A 27530-nucleotide genomic window follows, 5' to 3' on the forward strand; every position below is an offset into this window, starting at 1 on the left:
ATTGTAAGACAGTTTGTTGCCTGTATTACAGAGTACAAATAACATGCCTACAAACTGAAATACAATCTTCAAGACATTTTGAGATATATCACTTCATAGCATGAATTACATAGTGTTAAATATCCATATTAATAGCCTCATGTTAATTATCCACTCTACATATTAATCTTCTTTGAAAGTCGATCACGCGTCCCCGATATATCCCCATCCGCTACACGCCTCTCAAAGCAGTGAAAGAGTGGCTGCTTTGAGGTGCACAGTTTTGACAAAATACCCCGTTCAAAATGTATTCAGTAGGCACATTTACACACCCCAATCACCTTTTCGAAAAACCCATTAAAAACCGTCGAAGTTTGCTCATACCGAATTCGGTGTGAGTAGTGCGTATGCACTATTCGTCGGTGTCCTGCTTGCGTATGTACGTTAGCACAGAAGCGAGAAGAGTCACGTGAGCAAAAATCGGTATCTTACCGAAGTTTGCATTTACACTGCAAAAATCCGTGAAACTTCGGCAAGCGTTTCAAAAGTCCACACTACATAGGTGGATTTTTCGATTTCGATTTTTCGTCTAGTTGCATACAGCTACCGGCGAAACACCAGAATGTAAGAAAATATCGACGATTTTTGGTTACAGTGTAAATGCACCTATTAATATAGGGCAATTTTATTACCAATCTGAAAGAAATACTAAGCGTATTTAATACTAATTTCAAGTGCATATATTGCGTCATTGGAATGTACGCGTAAATAGAACTATGCCCGCTCAATATGTTTTGCTATATTGCCCAGCGATCAGTGTTGAATTCTTGTCTGCAGTTGTTGACCAATCATAGGCCTAGAACCTTGATAGGATGTTTTTAAAAATTATTCTAGAAGCGTTTAGGAATCTGCTCTCCAATCTGCCTACTAAATGGTCTGGGTTCGAAGCAGGGTTCGTCTGACAATAAGGTCTTAAAGGTTGGTCAAGAGACGCGATCGAACGTTAAACAAACCATGGAACTATTTAGTAGTAGCTCCATGAACAAACATACACAAAATTAACACATAAAATCATTTCCCTTTGACAATAAGGAATCGGAACTGTTGTGATAAGACTACTAGAGCTTAGTAATGGTCACCTCATCGAACTCGGAAAGGTGAAGATCTCTTGTTAGAGATTTCTCGAGGTCATGTAATCCTTCCTTTTCATCCGCGTCTTCATCCTGTATATCATCGTCGTTATGAGCGTAGTACTCAATGGGATCAATTTCAACATCTTCACAGTCTTCATCACCCGTTCTTGTCGATACACTCTCCGATAGACCGTCATCCTTTTCCATGTCAAACTCCTGACCGGATTGTAGAGTGTTCTCTTGTGACATCGCCATCAGATGATTCAAAATGCGGTAGCACAACTTATAATCCTCCTAAAAGATAGTGAAACAAAATGAAAGAAACTCCCTGAATAAAGCATTCCAATTTTAGATAAATCATGAGCAAGTCAACAAGCCCGAGATGCTTGTAAATATTTACGCGTACAAAATTATGTGGCAATATTCTGAACCAGCCATCCACGATATTTTGAATCACAAACTCATATTCTTATAAGATGTGCTCGTTGTCGTTTCTCTAACTTTGCCAAAATGATATTTCAGTATAATGTCATGATTAAAAATGATAACCAAATTGAAGCCTTGAAAATCTATTAAATTGAAATTAGAACAAAAGAAATGCTCAACTTACCAAACTCTGTATCATCTGGAAGTTGTCATGTCTCAGAGCCTTCACGATCTGAAAAACATCGACTGCGTCTTCAACCTCCAGTTGATCTAGACACATCTTGACTACACAGAACACTCCTGTCCGTCCAACGCCATTCCTGTAGTTTGTTCATTGGAAATGGATATTCAAACAAATTGATTTAAAATTAATTTTGTATAGGACAGCGCTTCACTTAATGACTGCTGGGACAACATCACCACTGCGCCTAGAAACAACGTATCAGGGACGTTATAAATGTGATCTATTATTATCATCATTATTATTATTATAGGCCGACATATAGATCCTCTTTCCAGAAGTACAGTACGACATCTATGAGGCAGAAATCTATGCCCTTAAGTTTTAGTTTATCGTTATTCAAAATTAAAAACAACTTTAAGCGTAACACAGTGTAAATCTTTATTTAGGAAGATGCTAATCGGGAATTAGTCAGTGAGATTGATACTTACAGACAGTGTACAAGGACTGGGCTATCGCCCCCTTGCTGGCTCGTTACATTGTTCATGAAGTCAAGTAATGTTTGGTAGAAGTCTACTGAGTCCACTTCCTTCCATGATAAGAACTGGAAATGTTGGATGATTCTTGTGTTCTATCGTATTGACGTGAAAATAAAGAACTAATTTAAGACATTCATATAATGAGAAATTCCAACTTATAGTGATAATACTGTTGTCCTTCACATTAGTTAATATTTTTGTAAATCTCAATTTTCGTAAGTTTTAGTAATAAAATATTTTGTAGCAAAAATGCATAAATGGAGAGACCAGCAAACGACTCGGTCTGTAGGATGGTTTACTTTAAGTCACACACCATGTAATATTATGTTTCAGATTATTACTTTCTTAATAACAACAATTGAAAGAAAGAAAGGCTAGTTTACAAATCTTTTTGTTAATCCTCCACCTTGTATAATTCATGGTATATGGATCGTCCGTATCATTTGTATCATACTTTGACGTATTTTGATACCTAGAATATTACTCAAGTTTGAGAAGTGTGATTATGAAAGCCAAATACATACCTTTCTGTGTTTGAGTTCCAATGTACGTTCTGTCCAATGCTCAGATTCCACTGTGTCCAGTACATTCATGGAGAAAGGTTGCTTGATGTTTGGATTGGCCTCATCCCAGTAAATAGAAGAAGCCTGTCAAAACACCATTGGTTAATATACCGCATGCAGATTAGACATTATTCTCATACCGAAAAAAAGTCAATACGTGGCAGTTCAGTTGAATTCGTTCCGTGATTGAAAAGATAAAGGAAGACACTTTAAATTTCTGCGTTGATGATAGCATGGGGAACCCCAGTGGTAGAAAGATTACAGAACATACTTTACAATTTTGACTGATATCACCTCGACCTATATACTTTGGTTTCAAATAAACCGCTTTCAATTACCAATTGCGCATATAAACATTGGTAAAGAGAGGTAATGACAGGAGACTATACTGTCTGATGGATAGGCTATTCTTTAAAACAACCATATGCTCAAAATGTCTGCATCTCTACCATCTGAGAATTAGCTTACAGTTGTAAGTTGCATTTTAGTAGCATGTACAGTCTCTGTTCTATTTCTTCATCTTGATCTTTATTACACGAGAGTTAAATCGAGGGGGAGGGGTAATGTAAAGTAGGACAATGAAAGATGAAATATTTACTCACATCTTCTTTGGAGAGATCGTTGAGCATGACGATGGTACTGATACGGTAGTCGTATATCAGTCGAAGAAAGTCAGTAACAGTCTGTGATAGAGGCATCTGTGTTGTGATTATCTTTTCACGATCTTTGTAGCCCTGAAAGATATTCACTTTCCATTCTTACATACTATACAAGTAAAATTCAATACGATACGATAATATACGATTCGATACGATACGATACGATTCAATACGATAATATACGATTCAATACGATACGATACGATAATTCAATACGAGATTGAAACCTCCTGATCTACATAGCATGTGATTAATGTGCGTTTTCCATTTCTTCATAAAAACGAGAACTGACAGTAATAATAATCTAAGCTCTATTTGAATTAAACTTCATTCCCCTTCCCATCTGCCTCTGTTTCTCCCTCTCATCTCCCTCTCTTAATAAGGAAGCAAATGCTGAAAGGGGCCGTACCATTCCCCAAACATGACGGAAAAAAAATCTAAATAATCATTTAGCACTGCCTAATCCCATCACTTTAGTACAGTTCACTTTAGTTTATATAGCCATGCAACTTTTTATTTTGTTTGAGTCTGAAGGCGACCTCGCTAAATAATATGTATAATTCACAAAAAATTGTCACTATAAAGCACACTCGCAAGTATAGCCCCCCCCCCCCCCCTGGGGTGAGACACATTTTAAAGTTTTCATTTTTAATTAAAAAAATGAAATACCGAAAAATAAGCCTACAAGGACATATGACAATGTTTCCCTTCCAATATCTGTAATTATATTCACTCACTTAGCGTTGACAAGGAAGGAAATATTAAAAGTGTATGATATTACTTAGATATGTTTCCCTTCTTATTATTAAATGATGTCGAAAAGAAAATTACCTGACAGAATGTTGCGTTGATATACTGGGTGGATGTATCAGTACTGAAGGATATTAACAGAGGCCGATGTGTATCTCCTAAACATTAAGAAATAGTTCAAATGTTTGAAATATCACTAATACAAACAACAGTTAATCTCGATTGACGAAATTGAATCAGTGATTATTCAAAATCATTATTTTAAATCTAGAAATCGATCAACCATAAACTCATATTTTCAAAAACATTTTAAACATATACAAGATAATGTAATTCACCGCCCTTCTATCTATAGGAAAACGTGCTGAATTATGACCTTGTTTCACGCATCTATTCATCAAATCTCAATGACATTTTATTGCATTCAAATGTAAAAACAAATGTGTCTGGCTACGGGAACTACAGTGTGTTCTCCTGATTGCTATTTAGACGAGTATGTATACCTTGTTCTGATATTCAATTCAATTATTCTCAACAGCAAAGAAGATAATTACAAAGAAAGAACAAAATAAGGAAATTAAAAGAGGCCTGGGAAACCGTAAAAATTAGGATTTCAGAATGAACAAATTATGAGTCCGGGGGTGGGGTGAGTTATGTACACAATGTAACCAGTGGGGGCGGGGTACTGCCCCCGTCCCCGGTGATTGATGTCTATGACTAAAACCATGTTTGAAATTATATTTACGAGGCAAGACGTTTTGGTAGCGATTCTTTGATGCGTTTTCTTCCAGTTTTCCAACGTTGGTGGCGTCCATCGGTGGCTCATGACAAACTTTGTTCATGATCTAGAAGAGAGAAAACTTAGAGTTAGGCCCCATGACAGTATAGCAGTAGTTTACTAAACGTGGTAATTAGTAGCCCAGGGGCGGATCTAGGGTGCTATGGGGGTTCGGCGGTTCATCCCCCCCCCCCCCCTTGGGCAGCCAAGTGAAGGAAAAAAGAAAAAAGGGGGAAAAAAGGGGGGGGGGGGAGTAAAACAGTATAACGGCGCGATTTGGGGAAAATCCTGGATCCGCCACTGGGTCGAACCCCTCTCTTGGCAAAAAGCTAGATCCGCCCCTACGTCATCTAAGGGCATGATTCATAGTGGCCCAAAGTTAATATTTGAATCTCTTCTAATTGTCAACCCCAGTTGGTTTCTCGACATTACGCCTTCACAGGCATGCACCTGTGAAATATTGAATTTATATTACGTTGATTGCTCCATCAGTTTGTTCCAGTTTTCTACAATGACATGGCCTTTCTATTTCTTCATTATTTTCGACCTTTCTTCCTTCTTATATTCTTCCCCCACTTCGAGCATTATTTTCATCTAAAACAGTCAATAACGACCTACTCTTCATAAAAGACAGATCTTAAAGGAAACCAAAACCTTTATACTAAGTTACTTTTATTGTAAAGTTTAAGATATTTGAAAAATATCAGTGAAAAATTGAACAAAATCGGGCAAGGAATAAAGGAAGTAAGAGTGTGTGTGTGTGTGTGTGTGTGTATTGGGTTTTTACAGACGTGTATCAATCAGATATGATTATTTACGTCTGGGACCGACCTTTAAACGTCACCATCCGAAAGACGTGACTCAGTTTCGAACCTGCGTCCTCGGCTGAATCAGTTTGTAACTTCCACTTTTTAGCTGGATTACAGGCGCACGCCACAACGCCTAGGAGCTTTTTTAAATTACTAGTCACTAGAGGGCGGTATTCAATTTGATGACATCATCTCTGAACAACTCTCCATGCCTTTTGTACATAAAATTTCACAATTTTTTTTGTTTTCTTCATATTTATTTGTGTTCTTGATCCGACTTCATAACATGTGAAGTAGAATATCATTTTGCATTCTATATCTTGCTTTCAGGGGAGTACATTATCTCAATCACAAGAAAGAAGGAAAAACATGAAATTTGATGTACAAAAGGCATGGAGAGTTATTTACAGATGATGTCATCAAATTGAATACCGCCCTCTAGTGACTAGTAATTTAAAAAAGCTCTTACTTCCTTAATCCTTGCCCGATTTTGTTCAAATTTTCACTGATATTTTTCAAACATCTTAAACTTTACAATAAAAGTAACTTAGTATGAAGGTTTTGGTTTCCTTTCATGTACAATTTCTATTAATTTGTTTTATTTTATAAGATTTATGAATCTAGAAACCTATATGACAACGCCGATAATGTTAAGCTTCCTGGGAGAAATTTCAATTGTTGTAAAGAAATCTGGTAATAGAAAACAAGTCAGAAAAAATCTTGGATCAAGCGGGTTTTGAACCTGCCATCTTCTGCTTGCCGGGCAGCGACTCTATTGCTGAGCCATCACTGGTCCATGGCACAGTAACGAACGGAAAACAAAAACCTCAGCTCTCCTTATCCTGCCCTATTAGAATTCATCAGTCCGCCATTAGGACAATACTTTTGAATGTTAGACTTCCTAGAAAAAGTTTCACTTGTAAAGAAAATATTCGCTTTCACCCAGTCTTCTCAAAGTCAATGTCCGTATTACTGTACCTCAAATTCTTGGTCTAGTTTAGTCAAGGTGACATCTTGATCTGATTTGGTCCGCAAGTCAGCGAAATGTTCGATGAATCGATCACGTGGTATCATAGTGTCATGGCCGACAAGAAATTCCAACATGGCGTCATGGATGAATTCATACTGTTCCTAAAGAATAACACAACACGGTTTAACGATTGGTTATTCGAGCAAATGTAAATATAATCATGAAAACAACAAACAGGAAGAAAGACCAGAAAAAAGAAAATCTACATACACAGAATCGCACACATTATAAACTGATTAATGTATTACGTATATGTAGTTGAAAGAAGAATTAAGGATATGCGTTCGTGAAATCAAAACAACTGGGACACATATGTCTGCTATTGGCTACTTACAGGTGTTTGAACCATTTGCGGTCTGCGTTGTCTCATCGCTCGAACGAAGTTGAAGATATCAACAAATCCAGTTTGTTTGGCTCTTTGCATCTCATTATCCAATGCGATCACCACTCCTGTACGACCCACGCCAGCACTAGGGATAAACAGATAATAACTATCTCACTATAACACCAGGTTGGGGGATGTTTCCCAAAGATCATAAGTCGAAACTAACTCGGACTTTAACACTGAGAGATCCATTTTTTTTAATCAAATATATTTAAAAGCAAAAATTAGAGCATTTTAGATTTTTCATGAATTCCACTTCAAGAAGATGAAAGCTCCTTGATGTTAGAAAATATGAATGATTTGGAACAACATGTTATGCCTTTTAAAATAAGTTTTTTTTTAAATATCTTCAAAGATGCTAACGGCTTTCCATAATTGTTTAGTCCAACTTAGGACCTTTGTGAAACACTCCCAGTTCTATTTTAGCAATGAGCATAGAGGAATTATCCCCTGAAAATGAATGTCAACCTTTTCAAGGTTAGCGAACAAATAGGCACTTTTCTTTTACAGTATCATCAAGCTTACAAGCATTACTCAAATGTCACACGATCATATTTATGACAGTATTTGTCATTCTCCTGTCGTTCAGTATAGAAATCTCCATGTAACTTCTAAAGTCGTAACTCCTGGGACCCGTTTCACAAAGCCTTTTTTCAATGACAAATGACAAAAATCAGTGAAAAATCTGCTGATAACCAATCAGAAGCAAGGATTTCAGTAGCTTATAACAAAAACTGTAATTTGTCACTGATGACAAGTTTTGTGAAACACCCCCCAGGAAACACATCTCTCAATGCACACAATATTAATGGTTACCCTACATTCATTCTCTTTCTCAAGCCATATTCTCAAATGAAATAATATGTTGTATATGCTCCTGATGATGTACCTGCAATGAACCAATAGAGGTGTAGATTTATCATCACGTGACTGATTGACCTCTTGGATGAATCTGAGTAGTACGGATACGTTCCTAGGCACTCCTTTATCTGGCCACCGAGTGAAATGAAAGTGATCCAAGCAACGAACCTCCTCGTCCTATATAGTATGTGTTAAAGAAGATACACACTATGAACATGACGGACAAAGAAAGAGGACAAAATGTGCAGTTCCTCAGGTAGATAAAGGAACATCCCTTCTCTGCTATTATCTAAAAATGTGTAGAACAGGTGTCACATGCATATCCACCTGTTTTACTCATTTTTACATAGTAGCAGTGAAGGGATGTTCCTTTGTCTACCTGAGGAACTGTATATTTTGTCCTCTTTCTTTGTCCGTCATATTCATAGTGACAGCAAAGGCGATGAGGATGGGGAAGGGTAGGGGTGAAAGCACATTTGTTATACTGATGTATGGGGGCAGTGACATAAACTTGAACAACATGCTAGTATTCAATTATCTCTTGATGCTTGAATTTTCTCTCCATTCCCGAGTATGCAAACGGGATTTTTTTTTTTTTTTAAACTGGTGCTTACAATGAGATGTATTGTTAGCTAAAGCCCCCATCACATCAAACTAGTTCTCACCACGTTTTTTTTTTTTTTTGGTGTTTATTTGAACCCCGTAAGTGATGTTTTCCTGGCATCTATTAAACACAATGGAGACCATAAAAAGCAGTGCATGATAACGTCTTTTTAAATCAAGTAACAGTTAAATACACAGTTATATCCAGAGTTATCATGTGTTTGGTTAAGTTACCAGATGAGTTGAATATCTTCTCACAATATTTGCACTTGAAAGGGTTTCTCTCCAGCGTGCGTTCTTTTTTCTTTCTTTTCTTTTTTTTTTTCCTTTCCCCCCCCCCCCTTTTTTTTTTGGTTTGTTTTTTGGGCCGCCCAAGGGAGGGGTTTAAACCCCTAAACCCCCCCCCCCCCCCCCGTAGATCCGCGCCTGTTTCCCCGCGAAGCGTGGGCGCTGGATGTGTTTTATTTACTCAAATTGTAGTATTACAACACGTCCGTATTATACCCCCATGTATGGTAATTTACCCTGTATGCCAACTTTTTTGCATGATTCAAACATACCTTCCAGTAAAAAAAAGATGCGAGACTGGATTGCCGCAACTTCTTTGCCCTGTTTGCTTCCATATTGCTTGTCACTACACTCAGACCAGACTGATAAAAAAGTGAGCAACTTGAACAAGTAATCCAGGAAATGAGCAGCCCAGCTCAGCGTGCGTTGCCAGGTTAAATCTTCACAAAATCCCCACCCAAACGACACTTAAAATATCCCCAAAGTTACCAAATTTTGACAGAAAATCCCCAAATTCGTTTTTCATAAAACTCAATATTATTTTCATTCCCAAATATTTATTTTTCATCCCCAAAGACTTCAACAATCCCCCAATTTTTTTATATTTTTTTTTAATGTGGGGATTTTGGGGATGAGAATCGGCAACGCTGGCCTAGCTTGTCACTTCGGCGGTGGCCCGTGTCCTCAAAAAAGCTGATGGGGGGGGGGGGGCAAGGGACTCTGTGACATTTGTTCGCCCAACCCCCCCCCCCCTCCCCCCAAAAAGAAATAATAATAACAATAATAATAATAATAATAATAATAATAATAATAATAAATGAAATAAATACATAGAAATAGAATAAAATAAGATTACAAGTTTTAAAAAAAAGATAAGATTTAAAAAAATGGTCCCCGGATTTTTTTTTTTTTTGGGGGGGGGGGGGGGGTTGCAACCCCCCCCCCCCCCAACCCCCCCTCTAGATCCGCTTCTGATTTATTAACTAGTTCTAACTCGTTCCGAATACGACCAAACCCATTCTAACAAGTTCAGAGATAGTTCAGCTCGTCCTCATCTCGCTTTTAGTGCGTTCGAACGCGCTCCTAAAGCGTGTGGAAGCACGTCCTGGCTCAATGGTTATAAGACCCCAGCGCGTTCTTGCCATTCATTAGTCCCGTTCAACTTCAACGATTCAAACTGTGCAAATCAACACATTCAAGTGAAGCCCCCATCACACCAAACTAGTTCTCACTTGGGTCTGTAAAATGTTGCCAAATGTGCTCAAACTGTGCGCGAACAGAGTGAACGTAGAAGCAATTGTTTACGATCTATTTAAGAACTCTACGGACGGGCTTGGACTGCTTGGAAATGGCAAATCTACCCGATCTGAACTTGATGTGAACTGACTGTGAACGGGGTACAGACGAGATGGAAGTATTGAGATTCGTATTATACACATTATTTACACATTCTAACCCGACCATTACCCTTTTTTAAAGGATTTTCTAGGACGGTTCCGGGACGTAGTGAGAACTAGTCTGGTACGAAGGGGGCATAATTATAGCTGCTGCTAATTGATGTTCGACCACAGCACGTTGTAACACGTTCCAAGTAGGATCGAAGTACGGCGATTCCGTTCATAGTACGGCAATCAGTCTGTTTGTAGTACTTCCTTTTTATTTTAAGTACGTTGTCGCTCCGTCTAATTGCAGGACGGGGACAAGTTTGAACAGGCTTAAAGTTCTAGAGCAGTCTCCTGTACAGCCAGTCTGAGCCTGTCCATGAAGTTCTTAAACAGATCGTAAACAGTTGCTACTACTTTCAACTCCATTCGCACACAGTTTGAGCCCGTTTTGGCAACATTTTCCAGAACGTATTGAGAACAAGTTTGCTGTGATGGCGGCTTTAGTCTTCTCATTTTAGGGGGGGGAAGTTACAGCACAATTGTAAAAGTGTATAAACAAAGAAAGTAGAAACCGAAAGATTGGGTGAAGATAGGAGGGAAAATTAAAGGGAAAATTAAAAGCAAAAATTGAAGAGAGAGAGAGAGAGAAAGAGAGTGACAGCGAGAGATAGACGGGGGAGGATTAAAGTAGAGGAGAAAATATACTACAGGAGAAGAAATCTGTCACTTATTTATCAGATTATAGCGTTTGAATCATCATGCACATGGAGGCCCTGCATGTTATCACAGGATTAGCAATACGAACGAGTATTGTTCCTGAATTCTTTAGGAAGGACTCACTATGAACATGACGGACAAAGAAAGAGAACAAAATGTACAGTTCCTCGTTCTACCCTCAACAATTGCTGTGGTAGATAAAGGAACATCCCTTCACTGCTATTATGTAAAATTGTGTAGAACAGGGATGTTCATTTGTCTACCACAGCAATTGTTGAGGGTAGAATGAGGAACTGTATATGTTGTCCTCTTTCTTTATCCGTAATGTTCATAGTGACTTGGAATAAAATTCTGTTTTAGTGATATACCTTGTGAAGAACAAGCGATCGTCTGGCGTCATGTATGCCATGAACCTCAGCTTCACACGTCACTACTATGTCCTCAAAATACATCTCCTCACCCTGATCAGGCCAGTATTTCTCACATTTGATCTGTAACGACAAACATTGTATCTGTAAGATTTAGTCTTTTACGACAAATAATAGGGACTTTTAGATTCTGCACGACGAGAACGTGGACTGCCCTTTTAAGGCAATGTGACGTCCTTTTAAGACACTGGCAATGACGTCACATTGCCTTAAAAGGGCAGTCTGTGTTCTCGTCGTGCAGAATCTAAAAGTCCTTATTATGAGTGCGTAAACTACCGAATTTTGATTTGAGCCGCGAAATGGTATTGCAGTTCACACAATTACGTAAATGCATTCAAAAGTGGTGAAAATATGAAATCGAATACATCAACAAACAAAAGACAATATCACATATCTGTAATAGCTAAATTGATATAATTTATGGCACAACATGATCCTCAATACAATTACTATATCAGGGTAATATAATTATATGTTTGTTTCCTTTTTCTTTTGTAATTCAGTGCCAAGACATGCTTTATGCTATCTGAATCAAATCATATCAACGTAATAACCATCAGTAGTGAATTTGAAGGGGTGATTGGAAAAACCGTTCATGATCTCAGCCCGTATTTAGGTAGCGAGAGTGAGGGAGGGAGAGAGAGAGAGAGAGAGATTGCTGACAATTATGATTTATATATATATATATATATATATATATATATATATATATATAGGTTAAGAATCAATGTGAATGCATATGGACTACAATGAGGAAGAAAGGATAATACTTAAGATAATGCACATGTTACCTTGCCCTTGTCTACCAGATTGGTTGCCATGATAATAGTTTCCACCTCTTTCTGCCAAACCATCCTCCAAAAATCAGCTATTGACGTCACATTAGGTCCTAGATAGATAGAAAGACAGAAAGAGAGAGAGATAGACAGAGAGAGAGAGAGAGAGAGGAAGAGAGAGAGAGAGAGAGAGGAAGAGAGAGAGAGAGAGAGAGGGGGGGAAGAGAGAAATTTTATTGGGCGGAGCTGATATCTCTATAGTTGTATGCGACACATTCTCGGGGACCTTGAAGTCATGAATGTTTGTTACCCACCCCCGCCCCACAAAAAAATATTCTGTAGTGTATTATGATAACAAAATTAATTGTCTAAATTTTCTGGTTATAACGGGAGAAGAGCATAGATATCAACGTGGCTCTAATAACATAAGCAGCATCAACAACACCACCACCACCAACAACAACAACAACAATAAATCGTCGCTGTTTTCACGAAGTGACGGTAGTGAAAAAAAAATGCATTCACTTTGCATTACGATTTTCCTCACTACCGTCACTTCGTGAAAACAAGGACGAAATGATAGAAATGTGTTAGTGAAGGTTTAAAGCATAATGAACATAGGATGTCCGAAAATTCTGGATTTCTAATCGTTGAAGCAAAAAAAAAGGCTTGTCTATAGAAAAAATAATTTATTTTTGTTGGTAGAAAAACTTAAATCTATGAATACCTGATGAAAATTTAAGAGGAAAATGATCTCAAGCGAAGTCACAGAGTGATCAATTTGTGTTTGATCTACCCATATTAACGTCCACGTTTCAGAACTTTTCCCATATTGGGTTTCTTTGAACTTTTATACTTCTGCACCTTCTTCAATAAACTTGATGCCAGGATGGACTTCGTGTTACATGTCACACTGTCATATTTAAAAGATTGTTTTTAAACGTGGAAATAAATGTTAAACTTCCCTATAACATTTTGACAACTTTACACCAGCTATCTCTAGTCAAACATTTAAAATCAAACGATGATTTAGGGCAGTTGGGATTTATAAACATGCTAAGGTTGTACTTCACGCATTGGGACTTTTTCATTAATTCAATTCCACAACTATAACAATTACAAGTTCGTACTTTAGTTTGGTAATTAACTCATAAAGCTTTGGGGAAAGTTTGAAGAAGTGTTCAGACATTACGCAACTCTACAATACGGTGTTATCTTTTTCTAATAATGTGGTACTTGGTACTTGGTTGGGTAATCCCTTTGGCAGCTCACTCAGGAAGCTATACTGGGATGGTAGGTGAGGCGAGTAACCACAATGAGTGACATTAATTGCTGGAGTGGTGTGTGGACAAAGCACTTATTGATTTACAGTAAAATATGCTAAGTCCAGTGCAAGTATTTAAAAAAACAAGCTAGTAAGCTTATATGATGTGAGAACCAACATGGGGCTGCATCATTCTGATGGAGGGTAGAGCATCCTCCTTGAAGTGGGTTATTCCTTTTGCATTTTGGTCCATAACTTTAAAGATTGCACTTTTTCAATCAAACCACATGACTTGTTTTATACTTCTTAAAGATGAAGTTGAGTTCCGGTCATGCGATTGCATTGTGAGAGAAATGGTGTGGAATCGACCAGAAAAGGTTTATCATCTAGCATATAAGTATTCGTGTGTATTGCAAGGTTCTGGAACCATCAAAATGATAAGAAATTTGGCCAAGCTTGGGTAAAGTTACAAACACTGTACACAGAAAGATGTATATGGGACAACACGAATACGTGGCGTAAGAATTCGTCCCGATTTTACGATGTTACATGACATATTTAGAATATGAAGGCATTTGAAGAGCCATGTTTTTCAGGAAACATGTTTTATCTGATGTTCTTCCACACTTTCATAATAAAAATGATAATACGCTAACAAATATTTTTCACTTCTTCCCAGAACTCAACCTTCTCTCGCTTTGCTTACCCTGTGATGCGATGTAGGTATTTTCCTTTGAGAAACTCTGCAAACAAATATTTAAAAAGGTTATTGATAATAAAATGTATAATATATGTATTGATAATGTACCTCGTGTGCAACAGGCATCATTAGTGGTTCTTGAGGGATTTTGGGCGGCTCAAGCTGCGGTGTCGAGGTCTCCCCCACAAACAAAAACATTTCAACTCCATCCCCCCCCCCCCCAAAAAAAAGGCGAGGCACGTGTAGAAAATGAATGCAAGACACCCTAACCCCAAGCCCCCCCCCCTAAATAAAACAGTTATCATAGAACCGTTCCTGACCACCGGCATTGCATATGCACTTCATTTCCCTATAAAGAAGACACATATTCTTGTTTGTTAGCGGGATCAAACCAGAAAGATATAAAGACCCTTTTCACCTCAATAAAACACTTTGCTAAAGATACATCAACTTTTTACATGTTATCTTTATCTCATATTTTAAATGGCATGTGTTTTTTTAAGAGCCCTCACTTACCTGGATGTAACTAGCATTGACGTAATCACTGTGAGGGTCATCACCGATCAGGTCTAGAATCACTCGAGCGTGGTCATCTTCAAATAAGCATATGATTAATCAGATCATTGATATCGAATAAATAAACGAGATTGAGTAAAAACTTAAGACATGAAGAATAAAGATTTGTGTGTTATTGATAACGTATAGAGATAAGTTTGTGCTACAACTTTCTCAACTTAATTCCCTTAAAGATCATTAACGTACGAGCATTTTTCTAATTTTCTAATTTAAACACAAATACAAAAACAGTTCTACCTGAGTAACAAACTCTTTAACGATGATAAATTACATGTTAGGATTTCGGTAGAAAAGTTGTTGACTCACAAGGAAGAATGTTTTTGTAGCGGTTCTTCTTGAAGTTTGCTTCCATCATTGCAAAGGTCTGTAACTTGTATCTGTGGTCGTATAGTCGCTGTAAAATTAAACATGACAACAGATTATAAATCTTATGACGCAGTTCTCTCTCCCTCTCTCTATAAACTTATTAAGAACATGTCGAAGCGTTTAATTTGTGTGATGGGCAAATCAGTTATGTTCGTTCGACAAATGAATGAAATGAAAATTAAAAATAATTTGATCAAGTCTCTTGGTTTTCCATTATCATGGCAAATTCAACCAAAATGCAACCCAAGTATGTACCTATACTTACAAGAGGTAAGGGGAAACATATGATCTAGTGTTAACAGAATCATTAAAGCGCACCACACGCATGTATATATTTAACTAATGTGCCCATTCATTCTGGTTATTCTGAGTTGAAGATAACTTACGGCCCATTCATCGTCGAAAGTTGTACTGTCATCTTTCATTATCTTGACATGGTCTGCGAACTCCTCGACTGATACAGGACCGATGGTAGCTTCTTCTGTATGTCCACAGGACTCCATGTCTTCTTGATGATTGAAGCCTTTTGATTCATCCTCCCTCTTCATCTCGTCGACCTCAGCAACATCCTCCTTTCTCTGCTCATCTCCCTGACAACCCGGTGATGGCTCCTCCTCCCTATGCTTGAAGTCGAGGACCTGTGTTTCCTGAGAACCGGCTGCATCCATTGGAGGATGAGAGTGGGCTGGTCTCAGGCTGTCAGACCGTGGTTCAACCTTCGGAGTGCTCTGGGTGATACATACAATCCCCGCAGTTTTGTCTGCATCGTGTAATATTCAATGTGATAGCATAACAACGGGATTAGCTAACTATACACAAGGTGGCTTCATTTAATAGTTATTAATAGATACATCATGTATCCCTCCGTTTTACGCCTAGACTATAATCTCCGTGGAGGTAACAAGGTATTACAAGAGTGTAACAATGGAACAAATAATATAAATCAATAATGATACAGAAAACTATCATCAGTTGGGGGATAATGATAACATGTAGTTTCTAAGCTTCTACCAACCTTAATTTTGTTATGCAAGCTTTTGTCCACTCCTGTGGACTTTCTCAAAGTAAGTGATCAGTCTGAGTCACACGTTTGCTTCGCTGCACTGCCTGGTGTCCTGTGATCACTGGACCAAAGATCGGTGACAATAGGTACCCAGAGTCCCTGTTTAGTGATGGCTTAATTCTCTTAATCCACATGGGCTCTTTCACCTTTCTTGCCCAGAAGTTACTTTCAAAGTCTATTATGAGGGCATCCTCCCATCCAATGTTATGTCCTGTGTTGAGGGCGTGTTCAGCTAATGCTGAATGGGATGGGTTGCTCAATCTGAGGGCTCTTTTGTAATCTTTTAGACGCTCATTAAGAGTTCTGCCAGTTTCCCCAACATAAGAATTGTTACAGTCTGTGCACGTAATCTTGTACACAATACCTGTCTTTTCCTCTCCTGAGATTTTCTCTTTTGGGTGGACCAACCTACTTCTTAGTGTGTTAGAGCTTTTGAAGGCAACACTGATGTCCTTGTCTTGGAATGCTCGTTTCAGGCGAGAGGATATAGTGTTGACAAAAGGAAGAACTATACTCTGTTGTTCACTTCTTCCTTTTCCTTTGGGTGGGGAGGGGGATCTTATTTCTTATTTTGTCCTTCGCTCTTTGTCTCATCCAATGCTGGATATCCACAAGACATACGCGCCTTGTCAATATGTTGGAATTCACTCTGTAGTGCATCATTGTCCGAGGGTACATTTTGAGCTCTCAGATACAATGAGCTAGCAACTCCAACCTTTGTGCTGAGGGGGTGGTCCGATTCGAAGTTCAAATAAGAATCAGTGTGGGTTGGTTTCCTGTACACGGCGATGGAATCTGACAGGTCAAAGACCTTTGTGTCCAGGAAGTTCAGTGACCTTTGAACCTCTTCCTCAACGGTGAACTTTATGTTTTGGTCGATGCTATTGATGTAATTAGTAAATTCGTCAATATGCTGATGATCAATGATAACAAAGGTGTCATCAACGTACCTCCACCATATCCTAGGGAGGTGGGGGCATGATTCTTATTTGAACTTCGAATCAGACCACCCCCTCAGCACAAAGGTTGGAGTTGCTAGCTCATTGTATCTGAGAGCTCAAAATGTAACCTCGGACAATGATGCACTACAGAGTTAATTCCAACATATTGACAAGGCGCTTATGTCTTGTGGATACCCAGCATGGATGAGACAAAGAGCGAAGAACAGAATAAGAACTAAGACCCCCCCCCCCCCCAAAAAAAAAGGGGGGGAAAGGAAGAAGTGAACAACAGAGTAGTTCGCCTTTTGTCAACACTACATCCTCTCGTCTGAAACGAGCATTCCAAGACAAGGACACCAGTGTTGCCTTCAGCAGCCCTAACACAATGGTTGGTCCACCCAAAAGACAAAATCCCAAGAGAGGAAAAGACAGATATTGTATACAAGATTACGTGCACAGACTGTAACAATTCATATGTTGGGGAAACTGGCAGAACTCTTAATGAGCGTCTAAAATAACACAAAACGAGCCCTCAGATTGAGCAACCCATCCCATTCAGCATTAGCTGAACACGCCTTCAATACAGGACATAACATTGCATGGGAGGATGCCCTCATAATAGACTTTGAAAGTAACTTCTGGGCAAGAAAGGTGAAAGAGTCCATATGGATTAAGAGAATTAAGCCATCACTAAACAGGGACTCTGGGTACCTATTGTTACCGATCTTTGATCCAGTGATCACAGGACACCAGGCAGTGCAGCGAAGCAAACATGTGACTCAGACTGATCACTTAACTTGAGAAAATCCACAGGAGTGGACGAAAGCTTGTATAACAAATTTAAGGTTGGTAGAAGCTTAACAACTACATGTTAATCAACAATGTTTGCAAGTTTACAAAATATTATTAATTGTATGGCAATAAATAAAGTATCAGACATCAAGGCATTTTAATAAAAAAATGCCTTTTTAGAGGAAGCGGTTTTCAAAGTGATACATACCAGTCACTGTGATTGCATCCCCGTTACCCGTTTTAGAGTGAGTCAGTCTTCGCGGATAAGTAAACTTGACAGCATACTCCATATCGATTTTACTCTGCCTTCGTCTTGGTTTCCGGTGTCGTTTTATCCTTTTTTTGTAAGAATAAATCAGAGTTACCATAGTTACCGAGTCGTCTGAATAAGTGGTACTTCTCTTCGACTGATCAAATAAGTCATTTAAGTTGTACACTTATAAATAGATTTACATATTACACACATTTCCGTAATCATATTTCCCACGATCAAATATAATTACCTTAATGGTTAATGGCCTGAATGTTTAAGGAGATTGTTACATATTACACACATTTCCGTAATCATATTTCCCACGATCAAATATAATTACCTCATGGTTAATGGCCTGAATGTTTAAGGAGATTGTTGCATTATTTCATATTATTTGATTGTCATGCAAGTTATAGGTTTTCATTGACCAGGTTGGAAAACAAAGAGCAATATATAAAAGAAGAGGTGCAGTGTATAAAAAGTTTCTGGGTTCAAATCAATCTCTGTTTGGATCCGGAAGGGCATTAACTATAATTATAAACCAACTTACTATAATTTCAAAAGCAGTTTATAATATTTGTAATATCATGTTTGACTTTCAATAGCAAACAAATACAACTGATTTGTTTTTCATCTAATTCTTTTTCTGTTCGCATTCTTCTTCTAAATTAGGGCTTGTTTGGATTTCTCGCCTTCTAACCTATTTGTATATATATATATATATATATATGTGTGTGTGTGTGTATGTTCTATTTAACTTTTTATGTTAACCATGTTAATCTATAATGTTTCCATTTATATCCTGGTCGCACCGATGAGACTGAGAAAGACTAGGCAAAAATTGAGAAAGATTAGGCAAGAATTAAATGTATGGGCTATCCAACCGTTTGTCTATACTTTACACATTTACTTATTTTCTTATCGTTTGAAATGTGTTTTATATGTGTGTTTTTTTAAAACTTGTATGTGTATATGGATTTCGGAAATAAAAACAAACGAACAAACAAACAAGGTTTCATCGGATGATTCGGAGGCGGTTTGAATATAGGCCATTTTGTTTGACATGTACTTTGATCCAGTTTTGCACTCGGAATTGATTTCGCACGAACTTAAAATAGTTGCCCGTGTGTTAATACTGAAGTGCAATGTATCAGGAAATAATGCCATCCACTTGAACAGAACCCCATCCGTCAATAAATTTTTATATCAATCTTTATCAATTATATTTTGTATTTTGTTTTCGTTTTCATTTAAGAAGATAAGCCTACGAGAAGTTGTTGGTCTACTGAAAAAGTCAACAGACTGTAGATCACAAGGTACGAGGTTCGAATCCTAGCCCGGTACTAACCTGCTTGATGAGCGCTGGTTAGTTTAGCCGCTCGGCTATATCCATAGTATACAAAAAAAGGCTACAAGCGTCGTGAAACGTGACGAATATGAGGTTTTTTTTAAAGACCATCAATACTACTGGGCCAGAAGGGATTAGACCACACAGCGAGGTCACTGACAGGTGGCTATCTCATTAACTCAGCTCTCAACTAACATAAGAAAAAGAGGATCATGGGGGATCAACAGGCACCGATTGGGGAAGTTTTCTATATAGAGGGAGCAAGTAGCTACAAGTAGGACAATGGGGCTTTAAAGAAGAATTTGTGAATGTTGTTTTCTTGAATCTAACATTTGCACTTTTGTGAAATAGCACTCTGACGATTATCCGATTGTAGTAGGTGGCGCTATATCTAATCTGCTTGGCATGGGCAATTCCAAGGAAAATAAAAAAAACAATCATAAATCGGCGATAAGTCCAGGAATATTTGGGCTACCTTTTCAAGCTTAATGATAATATCGAAAGAAATAGTAGAAAAAGCTGCATTTGATTCGTTTATCGATATTTTGAAGTTCGTGTAGGCCTACGTATAATTATCTTAAAATCTCACTTTTGCCGGGGGCAAAACTTGGCAACAATGATTTTGGTCAAAAGGTCGAATCCTGTTATTAGTTCTCATCATTTCAAGCTAAAAGCATGTGAAATTCAATTTTTGGTATTTTATTGCAGTGAATGTAGCAAAGACTAAATATAAAAGGTTTATATAACCAAATCAATGAGCAATCTAAAGCAAACATATAAAATTCTATAAAAAAAAAGTGGACAAAAGTGTAATGTCCATTACGCTCAACTTTAGCTCTGCCTATGTGCAATCTAATATTTTTTTTTAAAACACACAAAAAAGTAAAAATGTCATGTCCGATAAGCTGTATTTGCTGGATCTCCAGAGTCTCCCCGATAATTCCCAAATTACTTTCCCTGGTCTTTCGCGTCGGTCGCATATGAGGACGCCATAAGACCGTAATAGAGACATAATGAGATCGCCATAGACTCAAGCTGACAAGACACTGTGAATATTTGGGGCTCTCACCATCGTAGATATGAAGAAATACTCTTCCCCATTCCTGATACGACCTAGGGGTTACACTCACTATGAACATCACTGACAAAGAAAGCGGACAAAATATACAGTTCCTCAGATCAGGTAGACATCCCTTCACTATTATGTAAAAATGTGTAGAACAGGTGAATATGCATGTGACACCTGTTCTACACATTTTTACATAATAGCAGTGAAGGGATGTTCCTTTGTCTAACTGAGGAACTGTATATTTTGTCCGCTTTCTTTGTCAGTCATGTTCATAGTGACTTTGCTCCTACTTCTTGATCTATCCAGATATATCATTTCGCAGTGAGAGCTCGTAATGTCGGAATGTCAGAATGTGACAGAGCGATTTTAAGCATGATATAACACGGACATACATGTACTTACCACACGCACCATAGTAACGTAATGATGATGACACACAGTAGGCATACGGCAATGGTTGTTAATTGCAAGCCTGTACGGTAAAAATAGATGAAATACATCTAAATCAATCGGTTGAAGCCAACTACAGTCAAACCTGTCTATAGCGACCGCCCAAGGGAAACACAAAAAGTGGCCATTCATAGACAGGTGGTCTTTGTAGACAGGTTCCTTTAGTACATGATTCAATGAGAAACCATTTTCAAGGAAAGCAACAAATGTGGCCTTTGTAGACAGGTGTATATAGTTTGCATGCAGACTCAAACCATTGTAAGTCATAACTATATAGTACATGGCAGAGTCTGAAATAAGAGACTATGTCAACTACACGGTCTACTGAACATCATAGGCTCTGTATTGTAGCTGCTCAGGGCCAGAGATTACAGCTAGCTAGGCTCTGCTTTAGATTTATGGAATTGCGTTTGACTGTCAAATTAGAGTCAGACCAGGGCCCAGTTTCACAAAACTTGTCATCAGTGACAAATGACAGTTTTTGTTATAAGCTACTGAAATCCTTGCTTCTGATTGGTTATCAGCAGATTTGTCATTGAATTTTGTCATTTGTCATTGAAAAAGGGCTTTGTGAAACGGGTCCCAGCACCCAAACGTGATTTGATTCCAGATTATTTGACAGCTTAATCACAGATTTAATGAAACACATAAACAGCGTGTCCACACACAAAACAATTTATCCCGAAACTCTATAACGAAACGTCGTATAAAGAATCATAGTATAAATTTCAAAGTGTCCACACACAAGAAACTTCATATGAATAATCATCGTATAAATTCAAGGATGTCCATAAACAGAAGAAAGTAATCCTGAAACTCTACAGTCTGGTCTCCTTTCGCTCGAGGTCACGTTAAGCCCCGCCCAGTTAGTTACACTAGTTACTCTCCCCCTGTCCACACACAACATTTTCGTGATTAGGCGTGATTTATTGAGTTTCAGTTCGAAACGATGCCCAAACCTGCGTTTCGTTAGACTAGTTTCGTTATACGACGTATCGTTAGTGAGCGTCCACACACACAATTTCATCGTAAAACTATCGCGAAACGGTATCACTATCGCGAAACGGTATAGCTAATCACGGAAAATGTTGTGTGTGGACAGGGGGAAAGTTTAATATGAATATAGTTATATCGAAACCCCATAAGCACGTGATTAAAGGAGGACATGAACGTCAAATATTGTTTAACAGTGTTTCCAGTTTTACAAATCTGAGATGCATGGCCATACGTGTTATCAGTGTCTGTGATGATATGGTGTAATATTGAAGCCCTAAAAAAAACTACGCTTCAAAATGATCATGAAGTGCCTCAAAAAGTAATTATCTTTGAGTGACCGATTTTACCATACTCATTTTCGCCAATAGACTGTAGTGTTATAAAAACCGTGCTAACAATGCACATTTTCTCAGAGGCCTTTTATTCCATTAACATGAAGCATGTAGTAGGAATATCTGACCATTATACGTTAATGATAACACTCATTCAACTTGTAAAGGCCTAGTTGCTTTCGACAGCTTATTCTGACGTTCCAGTAATCAAGTAAGATTAGACAAGTCTAGTAAATGACAATTACTATACCTGATATATGTGAAGAGATAGATACCATGATGGACTGCTTATCTCTCGGTCAAGCTTCCAAACTAAAGAATGTGAAACAAAATCAAGATATCTACTGCGGTAGCATGATCATAATGAAAACAATAATAATATCATGAATAATTACAATTATATTCGAAAATTAACTTGTTACATATTAAAGGTACTATGTCCCTTTTGCAGCCAACCTCAAATTCTGTAGAACTTTGCAGGAATTATGAATATGTCATGTTTGTCCTATCTGTGAGATTTAAACGTTAGCAGTGTCCTTATATTCAAATTATGCAAGAAAACCTGTTTACTTGCTAGACTTCACTGTCGGACACTATTGAGTGACTGACTGGCTTTTTTTCTTCTTTGGTATTAACATACATGAAAAGAGTTGTAAAGGGTACATGAGCATTTGTCTACATCAATAACCCACTTCTTGTGATGGCCAAGATCAAACTGATTGAATCTTTGCGCAGCATAAAACGTATGACCATTCGGTACTATAAATGGAAATCAAGACTATTACTTTTGGGCTCTATAGCCCTAAAGTAGATTTGACAACTAATAGTCGTTATTTTCCAACTTGAAGACATTTTCAAGCCCCACCTTTTTTAGGGAAGTTCTAAATTAGTATTATCTTTCAAATGCAGTTGGAATTTAACTTTTTCATTTTTTTAGCCTGCAAATGGGACATAGTACCTTTAACAGATATAACAGGCGTACGTGGCACCCCTGAGTATTTTGTAAAGAACAAACTGGCAAGCAAACAAACACACAGACATTAAAAAAAAATTATCTCTTATTCGGGCACTAAAGTATTTGTGATTTTTATATATCACACTGTACATGTTGATAGTAGAAATATTGGCAAAATTTAGAGACGGAAATGTTTATAATAGAACAAAGACGTCCCCCCCCCCCCACCCCTACAGTGACAAAGTCATGTCTTTAGATATATATATTACGTTCAACCATAAGAATTTCCATACAAAAATATCACATCAAACGATATATATGACAGGGATTGAGTATTCTTAGTATCACCTTTCCCTCTATCTCTCTACCTCACCCAGCCCTCCCTCCCCCTCTATCTATATCTCTCTCTCTCCCTCTCTGAAATATCTGAATTATGTTAGGGTCTGAGATTATTAAATTTAATTTGTAAATTGGTAGTGGGTAATCAAATAATTTTCCCCTGATATTAAACCAAACTTGTGAGAAAATGAAAGATGTTAGTTGGGAAAGGAAGAGGATCTTATTTAAATACTACATAATTATATATACTAACGAAATGCCATATCATGCTAGTTATTGCTCGCATTTACCACAAGGATCGTCTTCACTTTTGGTTTCATATGCGTTTTGAGTATAATACAATGAGGAAGTAACAGCATTGCATGCGTATGTCTGATTCAATACTCATGTAATATAAAATTTGTCTTTCATGTATCCTGGCACATGTCATTTTTTTTAAAGGGCAGACAACAACAAAAAAATTCTGGAAAAAAAATGTGAAATTCTATTTGGTACCGAAATTCGTGTCAGGTATGATCAATTACTGAAGATATTTTCCTTAAGCCCGTCTGTACTACTTTGGCCTGGAGGGATTAGACCACCCAGCGTGGTCACTGACAGGCGGTTATCTCACCAAATCAGATCTCAAATAACATAAGAAAAAGGGGATCATGGGGGACCAACGGTGACCGATTATAGGCATTGTTTGCTATATAGAGGGCGAAAGTACAGTAGTGCAGTGGGGCTTTAGACATAATTATGCGTAGGCCTACAAACATTGTAATTGCAATCCAAATCCCAATCCACTGATACAAAACTGCAATAAGAATGCAATAAAACAATACAATACAAATTCAATTACATTTGGTTATTCAGGAAGTCGTACACTTATTCAGTCAAACGGTCATTAAGTTTGATTGACAATTAAGTCCAAGAATAATAACTCCATCATAATATTGCAAATCTAGTTTTAAGTGCAAAATAGAAATGATTTGAATTCCACGAGCGTTATCTCTTTGACCAAAGTCAATCTTAAAACTCTAGTCTCAATTATTGAGTCAACTTATTTCTTTCGTATTTCAAAAGAAAGTAAACATCTTTGAATCCACTTGAAAAGAGAGAGAGGGAGGGAGAGAGGGTGCTAGAGAGAGAGAGGAAGAGAGAGAGAGAGGGAGTGAGATAGAGAGAGAGAGAGAGAGAGAGAGGGGGGAAAAGAGAGAGAGGGAAAGAGAGAAAAAGAGAGAGATTCACTGAACCACGACATGACAACCAGCGATTATCAAATATCATCAATATTCGTCATGTGAATATGAATAAAGCATGTGAACTGAATAAGAATAAAATAAAATAAGACATACCTTGTCGGAAGACTGCGTGAGAGCTGATTATGAGCCTATTTCCAGCGGGTCCTATTAAACCTAAACAACAATCATAATGTCGTTTGCATATATTACTTACGATCTCAACTTGAAATGAAGCGATGATGAATTGTGCTGGTACGCCTTAGCCAGCCAGGCCTACTAACTGGCATTACAGGCCTTAACATACAGTGTACCCAAATCAACTCACTACTAACAATATCATACATATAAGCCATGTTCTAAAGTTATACAGTGTGTATACACAAATTGTACCCAACTTTGGTAGCTCCTAATTGAAAATTCATAACTAATATGACTTTGGAATTTATTTCATGATGAACAGTAACTTGTTTTCTATCCAATGGCACCATATTCAAAAAGAATCTGCCACAAGTGACTAACACCAGCCATTAATTGCACGTGTTTCTTTGATCTTAAATGTATATAGTTAAATTATTCCCCGTGCCTCAGTGCATCGTTGTTTAAAATGATGCAATGTATCTTGATTTTCACAGAACGTTGCTTAAATGTGAATAGGATAACCTTTCATTATTTTGAATAGCTTAATGAAAACTCAAAGGTTACTAAACCCAAATGCAAGTAGTAACACATGTGGTGTTAAAATGTAACTATTTTGTATTACTCAAGCGAAGGGTTACCTTAAACAAGGGATGCACATATGGTCAAGATTTTAATCATTTCAACTACCTAATAGTCAAAGTGATTAAATGAGCGATTATTTTTGGAATGAGATAACAAGAGGGTTTAGACAATACTTTTTGAAAAGCCGGCTGCTCGGTCGTTTTCTTTTCTTTTATAAAAAACTGGAAATGTCTTATTAACTCTACAAAATAATTACAATCATTCTTGGCAGCACAATTATAAATATGGTGTTATTAGACAGGGTATACGTTATCTCTTACATTGAAATATGAGTCAATGTCACATAGATTATAACTCTTATAAAGGTCGGTCACAAATACCACTACGAACTGCTACGAACGCCGTACGAACGATTTTCAGACAATTTCGTAAGAACCTTTTAAGAAGGCCGTAAGAAACCAACAATCGTAGACCATTCGTGGACCGTACTTCGTAAGCTCGCAGACTGGTCGATGGTCTTGTCCAAGATTTGTTCAACCTCGTACGAAATATCCTCTTCGAAAGGCGGCCGACGAGCGTCGTAATAACTTCGTAAGAACCACGTGGATCTTCGTACATTTCATAGGGTCGAGAGAAAATTCTAGAAGCCTCAAATTATTACGATGATCATAAGAACGTTTCAAGTACTTAAGAGAGGGCTTTTACGGCGTAAGAACGCCTTACGAACGGAGATTCGTATGGCCTTCGTACGAACGACTCCTGGCAGTCGTAAGGCGTTCGTAAGCAACAATTTATGCCATTTATGCAGCACTTGTTTTGCAAACCGACAATATATATATATATTTTTTTAAAGGTAACATTTTCTTACGAAGGACTTGAGAATGCCGTCAGTTACACCTACGACCAACTTGCGAGAACCCAAACTCATAAGATGGCTATAAATCTGACGTAAGAAGAACTCAGAGCATTCTTTAATACGAAAAAAATGAAAAATTAAACGGCGTTTATACGAACTCCGTAATCAGAACGTAAGAAATTATGCCCCATCTACGAATCACTACGAACTTTGGAATTCGTACGGACGCATCGTTCGTATGTCGTTCGTACGAACAATTGTGATCGTAGCTTTATTAGAAGCTAACAAAGTTGGGTACACTTTTTTAATACGCACTGTAGTCCACGTCCTTTTATTTTTCTGAATTAATCCCAACATCCCCACACGGAAAAGGTTTGAAACAATTGTGGGGAAAGATTTAGAATGCTCCACGTCGTTCTCTTTACATAGTGATTAAGTGCATTTAATATTTAAAAAAGCACCCGGAAGTATTCTCGCTCTCCCACGTTTCATGCTACATTGCTTATAATAACTGTACATCCCTGATTTATTGCAAAATTGTTGGCAAATAAAACAAAAAACAAGCACTTTTTAGTGTACTCTGCAAGACTGAGAAGTAAATAGCTCACAATCACACACAAACTGGATCTACATTTTCAAGTAATGAATAATGAATGTAAAGAAACTTGACTTACTCGACAGGTTCGCATACCAATATCAGTATTGAATGAAAAATGTTGTCGATAGCATAGGATAGGATTTCATACCAATTTATATCTCACTTTACAGAGCTCTTAACCCCTTTCTCATGGTAAAGTTAATTTCAAGGAAATACCCAAACGAGCTGGTAGAATCGGTTAGGATCAGATCGGGGAGATAGTTAGAACATGGTAAGACTGAAGACAGGTAAGTGATGTTTAAAGGCCCACTGCATTACTTGTACCTACTTGCGCCCTCTATATAACAAACAATGCCTAATCGGTGACCATTGGTCCCCCATGATCCTCTTTTTCTTATG

General features: G+C 37.7%; 1 protein-coding gene across 2 annotated transcripts; it reads right to left on the reverse strand.

Moving 5' to 3' along the window:
- LOC100893659 (receptor-type tyrosine-protein phosphatase kappa) lies at nt 1-27247 on the reverse strand. 2 transcript variants are annotated; one of them, XM_030980719.1, is made up of 21 exons: nt 27208-27247; nt 25072-25131; nt 22691-22752; nt 21065-21134; nt 18201-18328; nt 15583-15956; nt 15137-15224; nt 14771-14847; nt 14261-14297; nt 12306-12403; nt 11455-11577; nt 8122-8270; nt 7182-7317; nt 6796-6948; nt 4976-5075; nt 4312-4388; nt 3424-3555; nt 2783-2905; nt 2211-2350; nt 1723-1858; nt 1-1406 (listed from the first exon to the last, which is right to left on the reverse strand). In XM_030980719.1, exons 3-21 carry the CDS (start codon nt 22716-22718, stop codon nt 1098-1100), a joined length of 2478 nt encoding a protein of 825 aa, XP_030836579.1. In that variant the 5' UTR covers nt 22719-22752; nt 25072-25131; nt 27208-27247; the 3' UTR covers nt 1-1097. The 2 variants fall into 2 exon arrangements, with proteins under 2 accessions (XP_030836579.1, XP_030836584.1); XM_030980724.1 differs by lacking the exons at nt 18201-18328; nt 21065-21134; nt 22691-22752; nt 25072-25131; nt 27208-27247 and adding an exon at nt 16212-16559.
- Between the last annotated feature and the right edge of the window lie 283 nt (nt 27248-27530).

Source organism: Strongylocentrotus purpuratus, unplaced genomic scaffold, assembly GCF_000002235.5.
Source record: "Strongylocentrotus purpuratus isolate Spur 01 unplaced genomic scaffold, Spur_5.0 spur5_contig_820, whole genome shotgun sequence".
Classification (NCBI taxonomy): domain Eukaryota; kingdom Metazoa; phylum Echinodermata; class Echinoidea; order Camarodonta; family Strongylocentrotidae; genus Strongylocentrotus; species Strongylocentrotus purpuratus.